Raw genomic sequence first — 18394 nt, 5'->3', positions numbered from 1 at the left:
AACGGGGCGGGAGCAACGAAGTCCTCCAGGGAGGCCACCCCCGGGTGCTGTTGTTAGCCAGCCCCAGGGCCGCTTACCCTTGGGTTTCTTGCTGTGTCAGACAACAGACTCTCCTATTTTTGAGGCCACTCTAACTGCGGCTGGTCAGCACGGCCGGACAGGCCCAAACGAGGGCCTGGCAGCGAGCAGGCGCCGGGAGAGGGTGGGGACAGGGGAGGAGCTGCGACGAGGCGCCCTAACGTACGAGGATGGGGAGGTTCTGCGGGGAGAAGAAAGACTGGAGGGAAGGGAGGCGGCGGAAGGAGGACGAGCCAGTTCCACGAACGTCCCTTTGGCCCACTCCATCCTGTGGGAAACGGGCTTATTGTCCTTATCTCTCCAATTCCTGTGTGTCCCTAGTGATCGTTAACTTGTACTTCTCTGTCTGTGGCTCATTCCCAAGCTCGGACGTGGGGATTCTGCAGAGCTGCAGGGAGGGAAAACACAGACGCCGCCTACTCACCGAGGATGCGCCCTCAGCCCACGGGCGGCACTGCCGGGCCATGAAAGGGGCCGGGCCAGGCGCCTCCAGGCCAGAAAAGGCCTCCCTCCCCGCCCTGGTGGCCCAGCCACATCTCGGGATTTGAAAATCCCCCAAATCTACTTCTCCCCACAGTTCCAGCCTCACCGCTCTTGTAACCTTGTTTGAACACCTCCAGGAAGGTGGCACGTGAGCGCCGCCCTCCCCCCGCCCCGGCCACGATTCACCGTGTCCTGAACGGGGGGCCTCCCCGGCGAGCTCACCTCCACGGGCCTCGCACGCCAGGCAGCCTCGGGGCCCCTTGCCCGCGCTCCCTCGGGTCTCGTTTCCCTGCTCCGGGCGTCTGAGCGACGGCCCCTGGCGTCAACGCCCGTCGCCCCTGCTCAGATGACCCCGCGTCCCCCGGAACGACTTCAGTCACATCCCCATGGGGGGTCTGGCCCCACTCTCCCCCACCTACCACCGGCCTCGTCAGCCCGTCACCTCCCGACTGAGGACCCTGGCCGCCGTGACCGTCACTCGCCACCGCACCAAGTCCCAGCTCTTCTTGGGGGAGGGGTTCAAGGCTCCACAGCAGCGGGGAGTCAGATGGATGAGCTGGACACGGTCCAACACGCTCGGTGTGTTCTCCCCGCTCTGGCTCCCACCCTGCTGCCTCCTGGGGGTGCACTGCACCCCTCCCCTGCCCCCTGTGCTGCTCGTCCAACCCTCCCATCTCTCCAGGCCCAGCTCAGATCCCACCTCTTCCCCGAAGACTAGGCGACCGGAGCCCTGTCTCCTAGGAGCCCTGTCTGCTGGACGCGCCCAGTCCCAAACTCACGAGCATCTCATTATCCTAATGAAGGTCTGTCCTTTCCCCTGCCTGGGCCACGCTGCCTGGGCACAAGCTCTGTCCCTCACTTCTGGGCGCTCCTCACAGCGCCCGTGAGCCCTGGGCCCTGGGCGGGGACGAGAACGATTCACTAGCTTCCGGCGTGGAAGTAACCGTCCCCGAAGCAGCACGGCCGAGCTCACGCTGTCTTCAGCTAGGGCCTGGCGTGTGAGCTGCGGCCGGGGTGGGGGGCGGTGAGGGCGGGGCAGCCCGGGACCCCGTTTACCACTGCGGCGTCCTCCAGAGGAGTCACTTGGAGCCAGGGGAGGCGGGTGCGGCTTGTCCATCAGCATGCCTGACGAAGGGGCTCCTCCCAAGGGCGCAGGGGGGATGGAGTAGGGGCCGGGGACACGGGAGACAGAGGGAGGGTACCCGGCCTTGGCCGCCTTCCCTGCTTCATACACTGCGGAGGGAGAGGAAGAGCAAGAGATTATACGGTCCCACCCTCCACAACCCTCACGCCCTGCACCCCTGAGGATGCGCTGCAGGGAGCTCCTGGGCGTGTGCCTGCGTGCCCGCGTGCTCACGTGTGCGTGCACATGTGCCTGTGCGCCTGTATATGTGTGCTTGTGTCTGCACTCCTGTGTGCTCGTGTGGGGGTGCACCTGCGTGTGTGCCTATGTGTGCACGTGTTTGTATGTGCCGTGCACATGCAATTTGCACGCCCATGTGTGCTCCCCTAGGCCTGAAATACTTAACGGGGCCACTCTCCCCCACTCCCTGGGGCTCCTCCAGCCTCCTCAGGAGGCGCCAACATCAGGAATGATAGTGTTTAGCGCCTGGCAGCTGAGGAATTAAGCGGCGCACGGAGCTGTGGCAGCAACCTCTCCGTGACAGCAGCAGCCCACTCCTAGTCGCGCTGTCCGTGGGCGGCCTCCGCCCGCTGCCAGCGGGGGGCGGGGCCTCTCCAGGGGGGCGGAGCGAGCAGGGCCTTGCACAGGGCCCCCCGGGAGCCCAGAGCAGACCGGACCCCTGGCTCTCGTGGAAAGTGCCGCATTCCTGCATGCTGTCGCTCTCCTACAGGCTGTGGCAGGGGGTCCAAAGTTAAGGCCTGCGTGGGCGTGGCCAGTCAGGTGAATCCGGGGTCCCCGAGGGAGGACTAGTCCCTCCGCTTTGACACGGGGGTAAGCAAAAGCCATCAGCGGCCGGGTGGTACCCGCGGCTGCGCTCTGCCGGGGCGGGGGGGGGGGGGCCCACCAGAGGGGGCTCCCTCGGGTTTGAATGCCCCGTGAGAGGGCAGACGCCTCGCCCGCCACCTCGCCGTCCTGAACCTGCCCTTCCTGTCGTCAGCAGTGTCAGGGAGTCTCCGAATGCTCGGTGACCGGGGCGGAGGAGACGCTTGGAGCGGGGGTGAATGGCGGTCCACAGGCAGACAAGGGCGGTCAGCTCCGGGGGCCGGGGCTCCCAGTGCGGGGGTGGGGGGACGTCTGGAAGGAGTGACACGGGGGCGGGAGGGAAGGAGGCGGGGGAGGGGGTCGGGCGCGCGGCCCCCCGGAGGGCCCCTCGGTCGGTCCCTCCCCGGCTGCGCGCGGGCCCGGCACTCACGGGCCTGAGGGCAGCAGCAGGAGTCGGGGCAGCACGGACAGCGGACGTAGCAGCAGCAGCTGTGCGGGCAGCACTGGCACCAGCAGATGCCCACCAGGACGAAGAAGAGGAGGGCTCCCAGGATCACCAGGCCCACAAACACCCACTCTGGAAGGGCGCACAGAGGGAGCCGTATCAGGCGGGGGGCCCGGCTCGCGGGGGCTCCCCGCGGACAGGCAGGCGCCGCGTGACCGGGCACAGAGCCCCCAGACGGGGGGCGGGGGTGAGACGTGCAGACCCTCCCGGGGCCGGGGCACTGAGCAGAGGGACGTCGCCTCACCACGGTCCCACGGAGCACGCACAGTGACGCGCTCAGAGCCACGGGGCGGGGCTTCCGGGGTTTACCGCATTGGCTGTAGTGTCCGAACGAACAGGGGACGAGGGCAGAGAGACTTGTGCCGGGGAGGGGGGCTTGGTTTGCTGAGCTCTGACGTGGTGCCTTCTGTGAATACATGCATGTCGGGGCGTCACGCTAATCTTGTTGCTGAAAGTGCCTGAGAAAAACTTCTCCGGGTCCGCCTGGTCTAACTCAGAACCCACTGAGGTGGCCCAGGTCCTTATGCATCATCTGCTTCCCGGCCCGTCGCCCCGGGACGCCTGTCCTGGACTCGGCATTGGTCCCGCAGACGACGGCGAGAGACAGCGAGAGACACGGGCTCTGCTAGAGAAGACGCTGTCCCCACCCCTCGCTTTCGGGACCTGCTATAGGGCCTGAACTCCCCCGGGAGCCTGGAGACTGCAGGGACCTCCGATCTCTCTTAACAGCTGCAAGATTAAAGCAACTCATTTTGCTGGACAATCATCCACCAAAAAGCCCTTTACAACGAACTTCAAGTACTTGTGGATTTTCTTAAGTTTCGGTTATTAAATATTGCTTCGGTTCAATGGACTTTCAGTGAGAGCTTGAAAATGTGACGTTTCTGTTACATAAAGGGTTCTGCAGTGATGGTCCAGCTAGGTGACCTTCGCTGAGAACGTAACTGCCTCAGAAAGCAATTCCTGTTTCCTGCGTGTCCCTCCTTTCTCACCCCCTCACATGCGTTCAGACGAACCAGGTCACGCTGTCTCCAGAGGGGAAATGGGAAGACCTTGTGCCCGGCGGGGGTGGCCTGGGGCTCTGGGCCGGGCCTCAGAAGCAACCTCGTCACGGCGGGGACCCTGAGGCAGACAGAGCCCCGCCTGGGGGCGACAGCTGGGGTCAGGCGGTCAAGGGGACGAGAGACCGGCCGGCCACCTCGCACCCACGCTGTCACCCAGGAAAGGGTCCTTGCAGTCAAAGGGAGGGAAATTCAGGCTTCCAGGACCAGCTACGAAAAATACAGCAACTGCTTCTCCGGACTGGGGTTTGCGATGATGTCAAACTTGAAGAAACAGTGCCAGGTAACACTGTTTCTTCTGTGTGTGGTGAAGGAATGGTACAAACTGTCGCAGTTCTGAAGAAGGGGACTCACAAAGGGATATCTATTCGTGTCCTTGGGCTCAGCATCAGTAAGAAGAATGTCTGTATTTGGGTCAGTCCACTCGGGGGAAGGGGCCAAAAGAATTCCCAGAAAGACAATGAGTGAAGTTCAACTGGAAAGACTCTCGATCTTTCTTTAACCTTGAGTCAAGTCAAAAGGAATGGCCAGGAATATTCTGTATCTCTCGGTGGCTGTTAAACACTCGGCAGCTCCTAACCCTTGGGGCAAACACCCTGCAAAGCAAGAAGGAGCCCTTCCGACTCCGCGAGATCAGCGGTACCCTCCCTCCGTGGCCTGTTCTGGTCTCTCTCTGAGCCTCCCCCCAGCAAGGACTCCCGGGCTGCGCCAAACTCGTGCTGGCTTGTCTGGGCTGGTGCATTCAACTCGCGCTCCATAAAAAGTCAGAGGTGTGCATCCGGGACAAGTGTCCCTGCCGAGGGGCCCACAGACACTCCCGAAGGGCTTGGGGGCCCCAGGAGGCCCTGGAATTGTACACAGAGCAGAGTAGGCGTGTGGATGTGAACCTCCGAGGAGGGAGGGGCACGTGGCTCACGTTAGAAAAGGCAATTCGGAGTCACGTGGTTGCAGACTAATGAAAGGGTAGACTTGTAACTTAGGGCACAAGGAAGGCAGACAAGTAATGATTTCGTTAGGGATCTTTTGAGCTCTTCACGTGTGGCTGAGATGCCGGGGCGGGCAGGGAGGGGCTGCAGAGCCCCCGGGCCTGTCCCAGAGGAACTGGGTCCCCGTCTCAGCCCATTCCAAGTTACCATTATTCTTTTAGGGTCTAATAACAGAAGAAACACAATGCAAAGTCTCTCCCAACGGGCTTAGTTCATCCTGGAAAAGACCGCAGACATGCAGAGACAATTGTGCAAATAAATTACAGGAGCAGTTAGTGAATGACGCAGCAGCCAGACAGATGGAGGGACAGCAGATTAGGTGAACAGAGAGTTAAATGACTGGATACCTGGCATGATCTCCACAGCAAAACTGGGCAAGAGGTCAGCAAGCAGCCCTGTCCTGCCTGGAAGAGGTGGAAGGGAAAGAAGAAGGAAAGAGGTTACTCGGAAGGAAAACAGAGCCCGAGGCCCGGCGGCGGCCGGCGCCGGCCCACGCCGGGCACTGGCCCACGCTCCCGCTGGCACGCGGGGCACATCGCAGAGGCTGTGCTCCGACCAGAGAAGGCCCTCCCCGGTCGGTCTCCGGCAGCACGTGAGGGAACCGGCCCCTGCACCGGGTGGGAGCAGACACGGGACTTTGGCTCCAGCTCTTTCTGGGGGGAGGAAATCTCCGCTTCGACACGAAAAACCTGCTTGAGCAGACGGACACGCACCATCTCCACACATTTGACTTCCTTCTTCGCACATTTTTTTTTTTTTTTGAAAATTTAACCCCTCTGCATCCAGACGTTTAACCTACATTTCCATACATCCACAGACACCCCTATGTCCCTATAAAAACAAAAGGACCTAGTAGATTTTAACTCGGATTAATCTCACTACATGATTCGATTTATAGCCTAGAGATCGTTCAATGATTAAAATTTTCAAAGGCAAGGGAAAAGTAAGCTCGATCGGTTACACACTCCTCTACACTCCTTCGCCTTCAGAAATACCCTGCACAGGTCTACTGCAGGGCTTTTCCCCAGGGCGCTCACAGGGGGCGCTGTGTGGACCCCGCTGCTATCTGCGCGGCTCGCACTGGCAGAGAGGCTTGGGAGCTGGTGTCAGAGCCGGTGGCCCTCGAGGCGCCAGCTGGGAGGAGCTGTGCGGGAGACGGGTCCCAGAGGATGTGCAGAAGGAGGTTAGTCCTTCCAAACACTGTCCTGATTTATACCAACTGCTCTTAGTGTGGTCTCACTATCATAGGAAGTGTCAGGCCTTGATGGGACTTTTGCCCGCGCCACACACCGCTGCCACGCTCCGGTCTTGCTCACCAACGAGGGGCCCCAGGAAACTGCAAACGAGCTGGTCCCTTCCAGACCCGGGCTGGCCAGAGATCCCCGTGGCCCCTGAATGCTGCGTCGTCTATGTGGGCGACGTGCCTCTAGAGCAGGAGACCGACGGGTCATTCAAACTTTTCTAGTGATCACGTCGAAAGAGTGAAAAGGATAAAATGAATGATATTTTCTATTTAGACCAACAGAGCCAAAATATTGACACTTCAAAGGCTCGGTAGGTCAGCTCGATACTGTTGGGGTCTGTTCCATGCCTCCGGCGGACTTGATGCGCTCCCTGTGGAAGTTTGCAGGTGGCGAGTAGAGAGGAAGTCACTCGTGTGTGGTTTATATTTTAAGGTGAAAGGTCACGGTTGGGCCTTGTCCTCTCTCCTCTCTCAAGTCCCCCCCCCCCGCCCCCCGCCAGGAAAGCAGCTCTGACGGAGCCCAGAGTGAAGCGAGCGGGTCCAGGCCACAGCTGGGGGAGGGCGCTGGACCAGCACAAGGGTTAGGGACTCCGGAAAGGGGACTTGTGCTCGCTCTGCTGCTTCTCTGCTCTCCTTGACCCTCTGAGGCCAGTGTGGCAACGGCATCCCGGCCGCATCTTCTGCAGGGGATATGGCCCCGCTTTGGAAAAGTTGGTCAGGACCAGAGTACATTCCAAGGGGCAGGGAGCGCGTAGTGGGGGCCTCGGCTAGCGTTGGTCTGGCTCGCAGCAGGGACAGCACCCTTTTGTCTGTCGTCCCTTGCGTGTGGTGGACGTGCTCAGAATGGCCTGCTGCTCACGAGGCCTCGCGGGGGGCGCGTGAGAGCCACAGGAGGCACCGGGACACGGCACCCCCAGGGAGCGCCCCCAGCCAGGCTGACGCCTGAGCCTTCACGAAGGGCTACGAGGTGCCTCTGAGGCTCCCACGGGGTCTGGCGCAGTCTTCCAGGGTGGGAGGCCAGGCTGGGGTTTGGGACCGAAGTCTGAGCAGGTGACCGAAGAGCATCCATGGGTCTCATCTGTGATGTTCTCTGGACAAACATCTCTCAGAAACTCAACAAGGCAATTGACAGCCAGCTAAGCATTTGGGAACTAGGGATCTTGGATGTCTCTTAAAGGCATAATTAATATTAATTTCCAGCCAAAAGCCCATGATCAGGAAATCAATACACAGTATTTTTAGCAAGCACCTTATCAGACACTTACTTAAAAGAAAAAAACCACAAAAAAAAAAAAACCACCTGGGCAATTAGCACTTCAAAGTATATATCTCATTGCGTCTAGTGAAGTGCGGAGTTTCCCTTGCTTTCACTCTCCAGCTCTCCAGCCTACCCGTGTTGAAGCATCTCTACTCATGTGACAATCCAAGATATTAATTACGTTCATAATAGGAATGTTATTGATGACAGAAGCTACCGATCGGTGCGCCCTCATGGGGAGTTAGCTGTGACGGTATTTCACCGTAACAACCCAGACATCCAAGGCGGGATGGCGCGCTGGCGTGGCCCACAGTGCGTGTCATATTGGAAGGGGCAGGGGGCCGGGGCTCGGGGGCTCAGCGCAGCGCGGCCCCGCGTTTCCATGGTGATTACTACAGGCAAACCGCGTCCTCTTCCTGGGTCTCAACTCTCCCATCAGCCAATGGACTGGGCGGTCAGCGGTGAGACCATTCGGCTTGGTTTGCCGGGGCGAGTCTTGGCTTCTGCCTGTTGTCCTGGTGGACTGATTCATGGCGCCGCTTTTTACCCTCCGACCGGGGGCCCCAGGCTGGCCAGCTCCTCCTAGGCCGCCCCATCCACGGCATCTTTAGTCCTCAAATCTGACACTCGGCGACTAGTGTTGCAAACACAACTCTCGGTCTCTAGGGACCAGTAGGGAGTGCAAGTTTAAGGGCGGCCAGTGCAGTCTGGGGGTGTCGTAAATAACTGGCCGGATGCGGGGGCCGCTACTACCCGTATCTGGCCAGCTGCTGCCCCAGACCAATGTGCCTTCGAGATTAACGAGACCCCCGATCTTTCACGTGAAATATCCTGATGTCTGAAGGTGTGCAGTTGACTCACAGACTCTTAAAGAACCCCAGATAAACCCTGCACACCGTGTCCGGGGCTGTTACCAGCCCTGAGACCTCACCCCACCCAGGCGGTGTGCATGCAGGTCCAGCTGTGGGCGCGTAAAACACAACAGCTGGGTTCATCCACAGGCGCTTTGGGAACCTTTATGGTCTTCTGGTTCTGCTTCTACACCCGGAACGTTAGTGGGTGTAAGTTGCAGGCACCTGCGTTCCAATCGGAAAGCATCACACACCGCGTTGTGGGCTCTTCCTACTTCCGGGGAGCTGGGAGGGGCCTGGGAAAAGCACGCCGAAGGGGCTTTCATTTTTTAGATTCTTTTTTTCACATTTGTCCCTGAAAAAACTAAAATAAGGAGAGGTGCTGTCAGGAATGCAGACAGGGGACTCAAAAGGCTTGTCGCTCCCACAGAAAGGCGATGTCAAGCTTCTCGTTCTTCTGGAAGCCACGGGCAACGGCTGATGTCTCAGAGGACGCCACGGCTTCCCACGGTGCACCGGTGCGGCGGGCCCCTGGGTGGCCCGTCCAGCGAGCGCACCCAGAGGTCTTTGGAAGCGGCAACAGTCGGAGTTTGGGGAGAGTGGGCCCACAGTTGAGAGAGTGCAGGTCTGGCTTTCACACTGTGACTTTCACTCCAAAATGTGGCTGGGATCCGCCATGTCCGAAAAGCATTCTACTTCCATCTGGTTGCCTTGCGGAGAAAGGCGGCCGCCTTTGGAAGGCCCGGTCCCGGCGCCTGAGCCGTGGCCCCCAGTGCGCCTGACCGCAGCAGCGCCTGGCCCCCACCGTGACCCGCACTCCTCCCGGGGCGGTGTGAGAGCGGCAATTATGCATCAATTTAATGCCTGAGACGGGGCTGAGGGACAGGCCCTGCCAGCAGAAGGCCCCGCTTTCTCTCTTCAAACCGTAGTTTAAACTATTAGTCGAAAATACAATTTTCACGTAAGCACTCAGACAGTTTTCCCCAAACCTGGCAGAATCCATTCCTTAGAAGAAATTTCCACAGGCATCAACCAAACGAGGCAGGCATACGAATCATCAGAAGCAGCTCACAGGGTGCCAGCGCCACACGAAGGTGTCACAAGTGTCAAGCCCAGAATATCTGCAGACCTCGGGAGGGACGGTCTGGGCAGATGCCTGCGCTGCGGATCAAACAGCTTACACACCGCCCCTACACGGTCCCCACGGCAGCAGACCCCTGGAGGCTGTCCCCGCTCAACTGGTCATTGGTATTCCTCGGAACCATTACTCCGGAATGTCTCTTCTTCCTTCCTTCATCGTTCATTCGCTCACTCAGTCAACAGAGAGATGCACGTTGAGAAATCCCCTTGTCCTTGGGAGGCCTCCATGGCTGACAGCGTGGTTCTCTCCCTTCATCTCGCTGAACTCACTCACCTGGGGTCCTCCTGGGGTTTGCCGATGTGCACGTGACCCGCCGGTGCAGGGCAGTGGAGGGGGGTGTCCCCTTCCTCCTCGGGGCTCCCTCTTCTCCCATCTAATGCACGTGGGGGCTTCCTCCCTCAGCCGCGCTTTCCTGAAGCCCCCTACATCCATTTGCAGGGATGTACGGTATCCACCCCCTGTTCTCTCAGCTCCTCTCTCAAATGTTTTTCTTTTTTTAAATTTTAGAAAGATATTTCATTTATTTATTTTTTAGAGACAGGAAGGAAGGGAGAAAGAGAGGGAGAGAAACATCAATGTGTGGTTGCCTCTCGTGCACCCCCACCTGGGAACCTGGCCTGCCACCCAGGCATGTGTCCGGGCTGGGAATCGAACCACTGACCTTTAGGTTCAGGGCCGGCGCTCAATCTACTGAGCCGCACCAGCCAGGACCCAAAAGTTTCTTCTCTAAGTCTTTGAGGAGGGTGGATGCCTTTCTCGGCCTTGTAAGTGTAAACTTGTTTCTACAGCTATTTGGAATTTCAAATAGATTAGAAACATCCCAAGGGCACACACGTCCCTGGTTTTATTCTGTATCCACGGCAACCACGTATTCGATAAGAGCGTGTGATTCTCCATCACACCCGGGGCGCCAGCCTCCCTCTCCTCTGTGCACACGTTTATCAACGGTGTACATAAGCCTTTCGTGCATGTTCCCTTTCTGTCTTTCACATTTCAGTTCGCTTTAAATTGTACTGAAGAATTCTGACATGGAGTTCTCTCCATCCAATGACGACTATTAGACCGTCTGCAGTAACTGCTAATGACCTCTCTGGGCTTCTGGGCAGGGATTACAAGGTTGGCCCAAATCACTGACTTCTACTCACACAGAATGCCCGAACCAGACATAACAGCTAGAAAAGATCTCTCAGGCTGTCTCGTCTGTAGCCCACCCATGTTTTTGGGAACCTGAGGCTCAGGGAGCTTACGAATTTGACTGACGTCCACGCAGCGGACTCCTGATGCAACCAAGAACAGGACGTGGAGCTACTCACCCCATCCCAGCATTCTCCCCCGGTACCTCACTCGCCCTCAAGATATGCTGGCCCTGAATTTAGACCCGCGGGGCAGCTGCTTCCTCCTCGCCTGGCCTTCACAGCAAGCACCCCTCCAAGGTGCCTGTGGCATCATCCGCCTGCAAACTACTACCAATGGCAAAAACCAACTGCAGAGTGCTCTGCCTTTGCAAAGCGCTCGGGCGACACCACCCCCTGCCCTTGGGGAGCGGAGAGATGAGAAATGTTTCATGTGCTGGGACATGCCCCCGGAGGCCTGCGATGAAACGCCAGGGCAGCCAGGTCTGCCTCCCAGCTGCCGAGGCGCAGCGTGGGGCTCAGGGCCAGGGGGACACCGGGTGTCTGGGTGCGATTGCCGGGGGGCGCCTGAGCTCGCGGAGCTCCTCCCGGGCTCCCCCGTGAGACCGGTGCAGGCACCCTAGATACAAAGAGGCCAAGAATGGCTTCTTTTCTTAGCCAACAAAGCCCCGCGGTCCCAGCGAGGCGTGGGTGGCGCAGACAGGGCGGGCACGCCCCTCTCGGCCGGGGCTCCGGAGCTCCTGCCCGCCCGGGGCCAGCCCCCTCCCTGTGAGAACGCGAACTTGCGCGCTTGAATAGCGGCAGCTGGTCTTGGAGAAACAAGGGCTGGCTGTCGCTGGACCGGCTTCCAAGGGCTGCCATTCCTTCTGCGCAGGGCTGAGCCTATTTCTCGGTGACGCCCCCTCTCCCGTGTGCACGGACATGCTGCCGCGGGTCCACCGACCGACCACAATGAGGCGGGCGGCTGACCCAGCGGCTCCCGCCCGCGCGTCACCGCGGCAACCACGGCCACAGGAATGCTCGCTAATTGAAGGCCGGTTTCCTCCCACTGCGATGAGCAACAAGTGAGGCAGGCGGGGGCTGCGGCTGCGGCAGGAGCGCCCGAGCGTGCCTGGGGGAAGGGCATGAGGGACGGAGTTGGGCGCCTCCAAGGCCCCGTTCATGCTCCTGACAGCCCAGGGCTGGCAGAGCCTCCGCGCACGCCCCTCCGCTCCAGAGACCTTAGCGCCCTTTTTCCAGTGCGCAGGTGTCCCGGAAGCCGCCCTCTGTGGCTGGCCCCTGGCTGGGAGACACGCCCAGGGTAGGTTCTGGTGACTAAAATAAAAGGCCAGTGGCTGAGCGGGCCCCAAGTTGCCCCCAGCTCAAGGGGAGGACCTCCACAGTGGGCATCTCTAAAGATGGGGGGAGCGGCCTGCCACTTGGCCTGGGTGTTTCCAGTGGATGCCCTTTGTCCTGACATAAATTAGTGTCTCCCCTTCTTGTTCTCCTGAGTCTCGTGGTTTGGACCATAAGTTATCAAGATACCCCATCCAGTCTTTCCCAGACCACGCAGATCCTAATCCATGTCTTAGATGCCCCCCACAGCCCTAAGTGGCCTGCACGTCGCCTTGTCTTTAGGTAGTAAACACCCTGCAGTTAACTAGAGGCCATCCACCGAGAACTGGGGGTTTCCAACAGCAACCCCAACGGAGCAACCAAAAGACAGCATGCCGGGACAGAAGTGTCCTAAAACCCAGGGCAGGAAGATTCCTGGGGCGGAGAGGGGTCCACGCTGGCTGGGCCCCCGCACAGCCGTCGTCACCGGGACAACGGGACTCTGTTCGTAACGGAACCGCCAGTTCCCAGGCAGCCCAGGACAGCCTGTCTGAAAGCCGGACCTCCAGCAGGGCTCCCGGGCGCAGAATTCCCTGCGGAGGTTCCTTGGATTAGAGGCGACGGGCGGGCATGGAGATGGGGGGTGGAAGGGAGGGAGAGGGGAACAGCTGTGTTCCGATTGTGCGCCCTTCAGGCCTCCCCATCCGTCTGCCGCGTAACTCTTCTTAATTGCTCCACCCCCCGTCTTTACAAAGACGGAAGCCAGGGCTCCACACCGACCTGTCCAAGGCTATGTCGGTGCCCCAGGTCCTGGGGCCTCGCACCCCAAAGCCATGCTCTTCCCGGCGTACCTCAGCCGGCACCCAGCCTGACCGATGGTCAAGCCGGGAGCCCGCCGCCCTGGCACTGGGGACAGCAAGGGCCGGATGCTTCTTTGTTGGTGTACGAGGCTGCCGTCCTGTGCGCTGCGGGGCGCTGGACAGCCTCCTGGACTCGAGGGCCCCCGCGTGCGGCGTCCGGCGGCGCTTCCAGACATCGCCCAACGCCTCCCGGGGGCCAAGCAGCCCGCTCTGGAGACGTGAGAGCCTGGGTATTTCAGAGCAAATGCAGTTTTCATCTGTTCTGGTGTTGTTCTCTGATTGCTTCAAAAATAGAATCTTTCTCTTTACCAAAAGGGAGGATTTTTATTGGGACAAGACAGGGTCATTCATTGACTTTGAATCCTCACTGTGCTGGGCACGTAGCAGGCAAAGTACGGGTTGGATTTAAATCAAAGAGCAAGGCGGCGGGTGTGCAGTGCGGCGGGGGAGGGGTCTGCGGGCCCCGGTGGCCTCCTGAAGGGAGGAAGGGCCGGGGCGTCCTGGGAGACCGCACAGCCCGCTCTGCTCCGGCTACGCTACGGTCCAGGCGTGTCACTTGTTACTAAGGAATCAAGTTTTAGTGGACGCCTGGCTAACTTTTCCAGCTCACCCTGTGACACCCTCTATCCTACAGAGGACAGAGAGGGGGCGTCCACCCGCCTCCAAGAACCAACCCCGCTTTTGGTCTCTGTGCGGGGCCGACGTCCAAAGCCACGAAGGAAGACGTGGGCCCAGCCAAATCGGAGGGCGCTCTGCAGAAGGCACCCCACTTCGTGCCCAGAGCGCGGCTCCGTAATTAACTCCCGCCCTCCCTTCCAGGAGAGGACTTTTCTCTCTCTTCCCCACCAATTCTTTCCCCCTTCCTCTGTTTGTAAATCTTCCAGCGCCAGCAGCAGCCCGCTCTCAGAGATCAAAGTTTGAGCAGGCAACAAAGACCTCCGAGGAGGCTGTTGCCATGGGAACTCTGGGAGCCCTTTTAATTGGCAAACCTCCTTGGTTAGCAGCACGGGGCTGGGCTGGCAGAGGACAGGGGGGAGGGGAGCCTTGGCAACAAGTAGCCTTTCTAAACAGCCAGCAGGATCGTCCAGGGGTGGGGGTGGGGTGGGGTCCGGAGGGAGGCGCTGACACAGGGTGAGCGCTCGCATTTCTGCGCAGCCTGAGAGCCTCCGCGTTCCCTCCCTCCGCAATCACTGAGGCGAACGCGGTCCATGATACTGTAACAGCTGACACCCTGGGCACTAGGCTCATGGGGCAATCACTTTGCACATTACATAAATGTCTAATCCCTGTGCCGTACACCTGACGCCGGTATCACAGAGTATGTTAATGGTCACTGGAAAAAAATTTTAATCCCTAACACCGGTTCTGAGATGTGCCTCCAAGAATTCCCTGATGTACTATGTATTTACGGGTTTTTCATACCCGTGGGCAGAAAGCTTCCTTGCGGACCAGAGGAGCAGCCCCAGGCGCAGCAGGGCTGAGCGCCTGCTTGCGTCACGCAGCCCTGCCCCCAGGCGGTCCGACTGCACTCCCGGGCGGGCAAGTCGCAGGAGGCGCCAGAAGGGAATAGGGCGCATGCTGGGGAGACCGAGGTAGTTTGGGGGCATGACCTTCCCAGGGAAGGACGGTCCTGTCGCAGCGCCTCCCTGCTGAGGACCTGGGCAGCCAGTCCGCATCCAGCCCCCTCACCGGCGAGGAAACCAACGTGAGGAATCCACGGAACGCGGCAGTGTTTGCTTCGCCTGCCTGGCACGCCTGCCTCCCTCTGGAAGCAGTGACCGCAGCCGCCCCCAACAACAGGACTTCCACTGGGACCACCTACAGAGGAGTTTCACCTCCCAGAGGGGAGGTGTGGATGGCGCGGAGCCGGGGCCTGCTGGCGAGGCCGTGCCTGGGGACACGGCAGGCACAGAAGGGACAGAGGGCCTTCAAAACACGCAGCGCACTGGCACGCACCAGCCTTGAAGCTGGGAAGGCCCCCGGACCTCTTTGTTCCCTGAGCCCAGAAGTCCCCCTGGCCCAGGTCTGTCCCTTGCGATCGCGTTCTGGGGAACACAGCGGTCTGCTCGGGATGGCGAGGTTTTAGGAGCTCTTTTCTTGTGTCCTTTTCTGTTTTGTTTGAAATGTTTACAAGAAACATGCATCATTTTCTTCTAAAACAAGCTGTTAAAAGAGAATGAGAGGGCAGGATTGGAGGCAGACATAGGCCTGTATAAAGAGTTAATTCCACAACTTGTGGACTTTTAAATGAAGTCCAAAGCGCAGGCGGGTCTCTGAGGCCGGCTTGACTGCCCTCCTGTCCTGTTCCATGGCAAAGTCCTGTGGAGAGGGAGCGTCTATAAATTCCCTCCACCGGCCACAACGTCACAAACCTGTCACTTAGCCCTGGCAAAGTCTTCCTTAGCTTTGATCTAAACACGCCTGGGTTCTGCCTGGGTTCGTGGCCTCTTAGTCTCCTCCTGGGCCAGAGGCGAGAAAGGGCATCCGGCCATGTTTCCGCCGGCCCCTCCTTCCTTCTTCTGCTCAAAGGCCCTTTAAAAATACAAAACAAGTGACCACCTGCGACCTCAGATGGAAGAGGTCAGGCCCTCATGCTGTGCACAGAAAGAAGGGCTAGCGAGGTGAGCTGCTTTTAGACTTTGAACTGACAGCCTCCCGGCTTGCGCCTTCCTGGTCGGCACATCCCCGTCCCAGGAGCCAGAGCTGCCTGAGGGGACCTGCTCCTACCGATCGGTGGAGGGTTCCAGGTTAGAGACAGCCTGTCCTGGACCCATGTCTAACCTCAGGGTGGCAGGTTTCTGGACGCTCCCGCCTTCTGTGACTGTGCTGACTTGGCTCTCTGGTCCCACCCATCTGTCTAAATATTTCTAAGGTACGTGCCAGGGTCACGTGCACGGGAAACGCCGCGTGCACGCCCAGCTTCTGGATGGCTGCACCTTACGAATCGTTGCAAAGACTCGGAAGGGCGCCCCTACGGTGTCCGCGCTTAGTGCTGAATCGGCACGGACCCCGTTTCTCCGAGTCACTTGTCTTTGGGTATTCCTGAACCCACCCAAAGGGGCCTCCGCGGTGGCCTGTGGGTGGTTCGGATGTTTGGGGAGAGGCGGCCCGGGCTCGGTGAGGAGGGGGCAATCCCGACGGAAACAGCCATGCTGCGGACCGGGGGGCGGGGGGGCCTCGGTCAGCAGCTATGGGCCGTTTTACTAAGAAACGAAGTGAAGTCCTAAAGCCGACCTGGGACACGCGCGCATCGCTCCCTGTGACCTCGAGCAGCAGCCACCACGCGGCCAGAAGCACGCCCCTGCTTCCTCATAGAGACAGGTCGGGGGTCTTGGGGAAGCAGGGGAGGAAGGCCAGGAGTCAAAACACTGTTGTTTTCACTGGGAGGGTAGGTAGAAAACATGCGCATCGAATTCTCCACTTGGAGAATGAGGAAAGTGGCCCCCCGCTCCCACCCCGCTTGCAACGTTAAAATGGGAACATTAGGCTACAGAGCACTCCCGGCGCACGTCACCATAAGCAGCAGGCACAGCGACGGCGTCCCTTTGGTGGCCATGCAGCGCTTCTGGGGGCTTCTCGTGTTCTGCCTCCCCTCTCCGTGACAGTCCCCCTGTTTATTTTGGGACACCAATCCTCTTCCACGTCCTGACAGATCACTGACCAAGAGTCCTTGATCTTCTAAACTGGGCCAGCTGGACCCTCTCTCCCGAGACTGATTCTTCAGTGGGAAAATGCAAGGTCAGAAGAAAAACAAAACAGTCGAATCGATTTTTTTCCCCCGGCCCTAAGCACATTGCCCATCATTTCTCGCTGCACGGACCCTGGTGCGCCTTGGGCAGGACCGGGCACCACGCTGTGACCATCGAAACATTCTTGCTCTCTCCCTGGGCACGTAGAAAACAGCAAGAAGTGACCCGTGTCGGTGCCAGGCCTGGCCTCTGAGAAGTCTCTGTCCTCTCTCTCTCTCTCTCTCTCTGCATCTGGGAGCAAAGGTCTCCGCCAAGCAGGGCTGGACAGCGCAGAAGCCTGGGGCCCCAGACCGCTGCGTAGCGGGGCGGCCGGGTGCGCCTCCCACCTCCGTCCCGGACGAGATGAAGTCACCGGCTTCCACGGTAGGTGGCTGAGATTTGGGGGCTGCTTTTACAGAAGTTAGCAAGTGTTCCCCTGATATACTACTGTGCTCTTCGGAGACTGACTTTCCGGTCTTCCTTGTGATTTTGATTTCCTTCCAGTGAACCCTTTCCGGCTTCAGTTAACCAGCATCTAATGCTGTTGCTTCCATCGTCCCCGATGGATCCGGCACTAGGGATACTCTGAATACCCAGAAGGAGAATCATGGCCAAGGAGATTAAACCACGTTACCTCACTTGAGACTACAGACATTTATTGACACTTTATCAGTCAACAAATATATGCTTGGCATTGACGACCATTTAAGAGGCACAGAGCCTTAGTTACATTTTCGGTCCACTTACCACTTAAAACACATGCCCTCCAACTTCTTCACTGCAGGCGCCAGCATGAAGCCCGACGAGAGTCGGCCCTCGCCCAGAAGTGCTCACGGCTGGGGCTGCTGAGAAGCTTCCAAAGTTTCGAGGCAAATCCACATACAGTGCTCACATTGCCACTCCCGGGAAGTGAAACCAGAACACACGACCGACAGGTTCCGCCCTCGGACCTCTTCGCTTTGTAGAACCTTCCTGGGCGACCTCCCGGTCTTTCATACTTGTCCACAGCTCCCGCTGTACCCCGAAAGGGACCGCCTCCCTGGCCACTTCGCTCCTGTCCTCGCTGTCTCCAGCCACTCCGTGAGCTTCCAGTCCGTCTTCCACGCAAGTTCTCTTCGGGAGACACTGCCCCCAGTTCCTTGTCCCCAGCCCTCTTTCATGAGACCAGACCCTCCGAGCACGCCTCACGTGACATTCAGTGGCCGAACCAGGGGCCCATGGTGGCTGAAGTCAGCACACCGGGCCCCGGCATCTTCCCTGCCGAGGTCTTCCTCCGTGAGGCTGACCTCAGACCTCAGGCCGCTCCCCGGGGCTCACCTGCAAAGAACACCTAACGCACAGGCCTGCGGGACACAACGACCCCATACTTGGAGCCTTGAAAACGGGGACAGTATTGTGAAACATACTACGAACTCAGAATTTTGCATTTGGGAGGCAGAGAGGACCCTTGATGCTCATTGAACGTTCTTGTAGATCGCTAGCTAACCCCTCTAAATAACTCACACAGCGAGCGTTGCCCGGGAAAGTTTACGTGGCCCACGGTTGGAGCTCTGGACGTCTCTAATGCATGCGGAGCGACGCGTGTGTCCCCTGCCCCGGACCCTGGCCCGCCCGTGCCCGCTGTGCTGGGCCCTCAGACCCACGCACGTCCTCCGATGACAGCCGCTTCCTGTCCTGGTTTCCTGGCCTCTGCGGAGCTGGGGCCGAATGACTGGCAGTGGTTTTACCTGTGGCCCCTCCTCCCGCGCCCGACGCCTGCGCTGGCCAAGTCGCTGTCCCCAGCCAGCTGACTGCGGGCGCGGTGTGCC

General features: G+C 59.3%; 1 protein-coding gene across 1 annotated transcript in view; it reads right to left on the bottom strand.

Moving 5' to 3' along the window:
- ILDR2 (immunoglobulin like domain containing receptor 2) overlaps nt 1-18394 on the bottom strand; it is a 45452-nt gene that overhangs the window by 12786 nt on the left and 14272 nt on the right. Inside the window, exons 4-5 of the mRNA XM_054587567.1 lie at nt 2937-3083; nt 1618-1794 (exon numbers count right to left, since the gene is read on the bottom strand). Coding sequence (XP_054443542.1) covers nt 1618-1794; nt 2937-3083 — 324 coding nt within the window. The remainder of the gene's footprint in view (nt 1-1617; nt 1795-2936; nt 3084-18394) is intronic.

The sequence above is a fragment of the Pteronotus mesoamericanus genome, unplaced genomic scaffold, assembly GCF_021234165.1.
Source record: "Pteronotus mesoamericanus isolate MK-2021 breed Mesoamerican mustached bat unplaced genomic scaffold, CSHL_Meso_final scaffold_1186, whole genome shotgun sequence".
In the NCBI taxonomy this organism is placed as follows: Eukaryota; Metazoa; Chordata; class Mammalia; order Chiroptera; family Mormoopidae; genus Pteronotus; species Pteronotus mesoamericanus.
The sequence above is the reverse complement of the archived record's forward strand: the minus strand, read 5'-3'. Positions and strand labels throughout refer to the sequence as shown.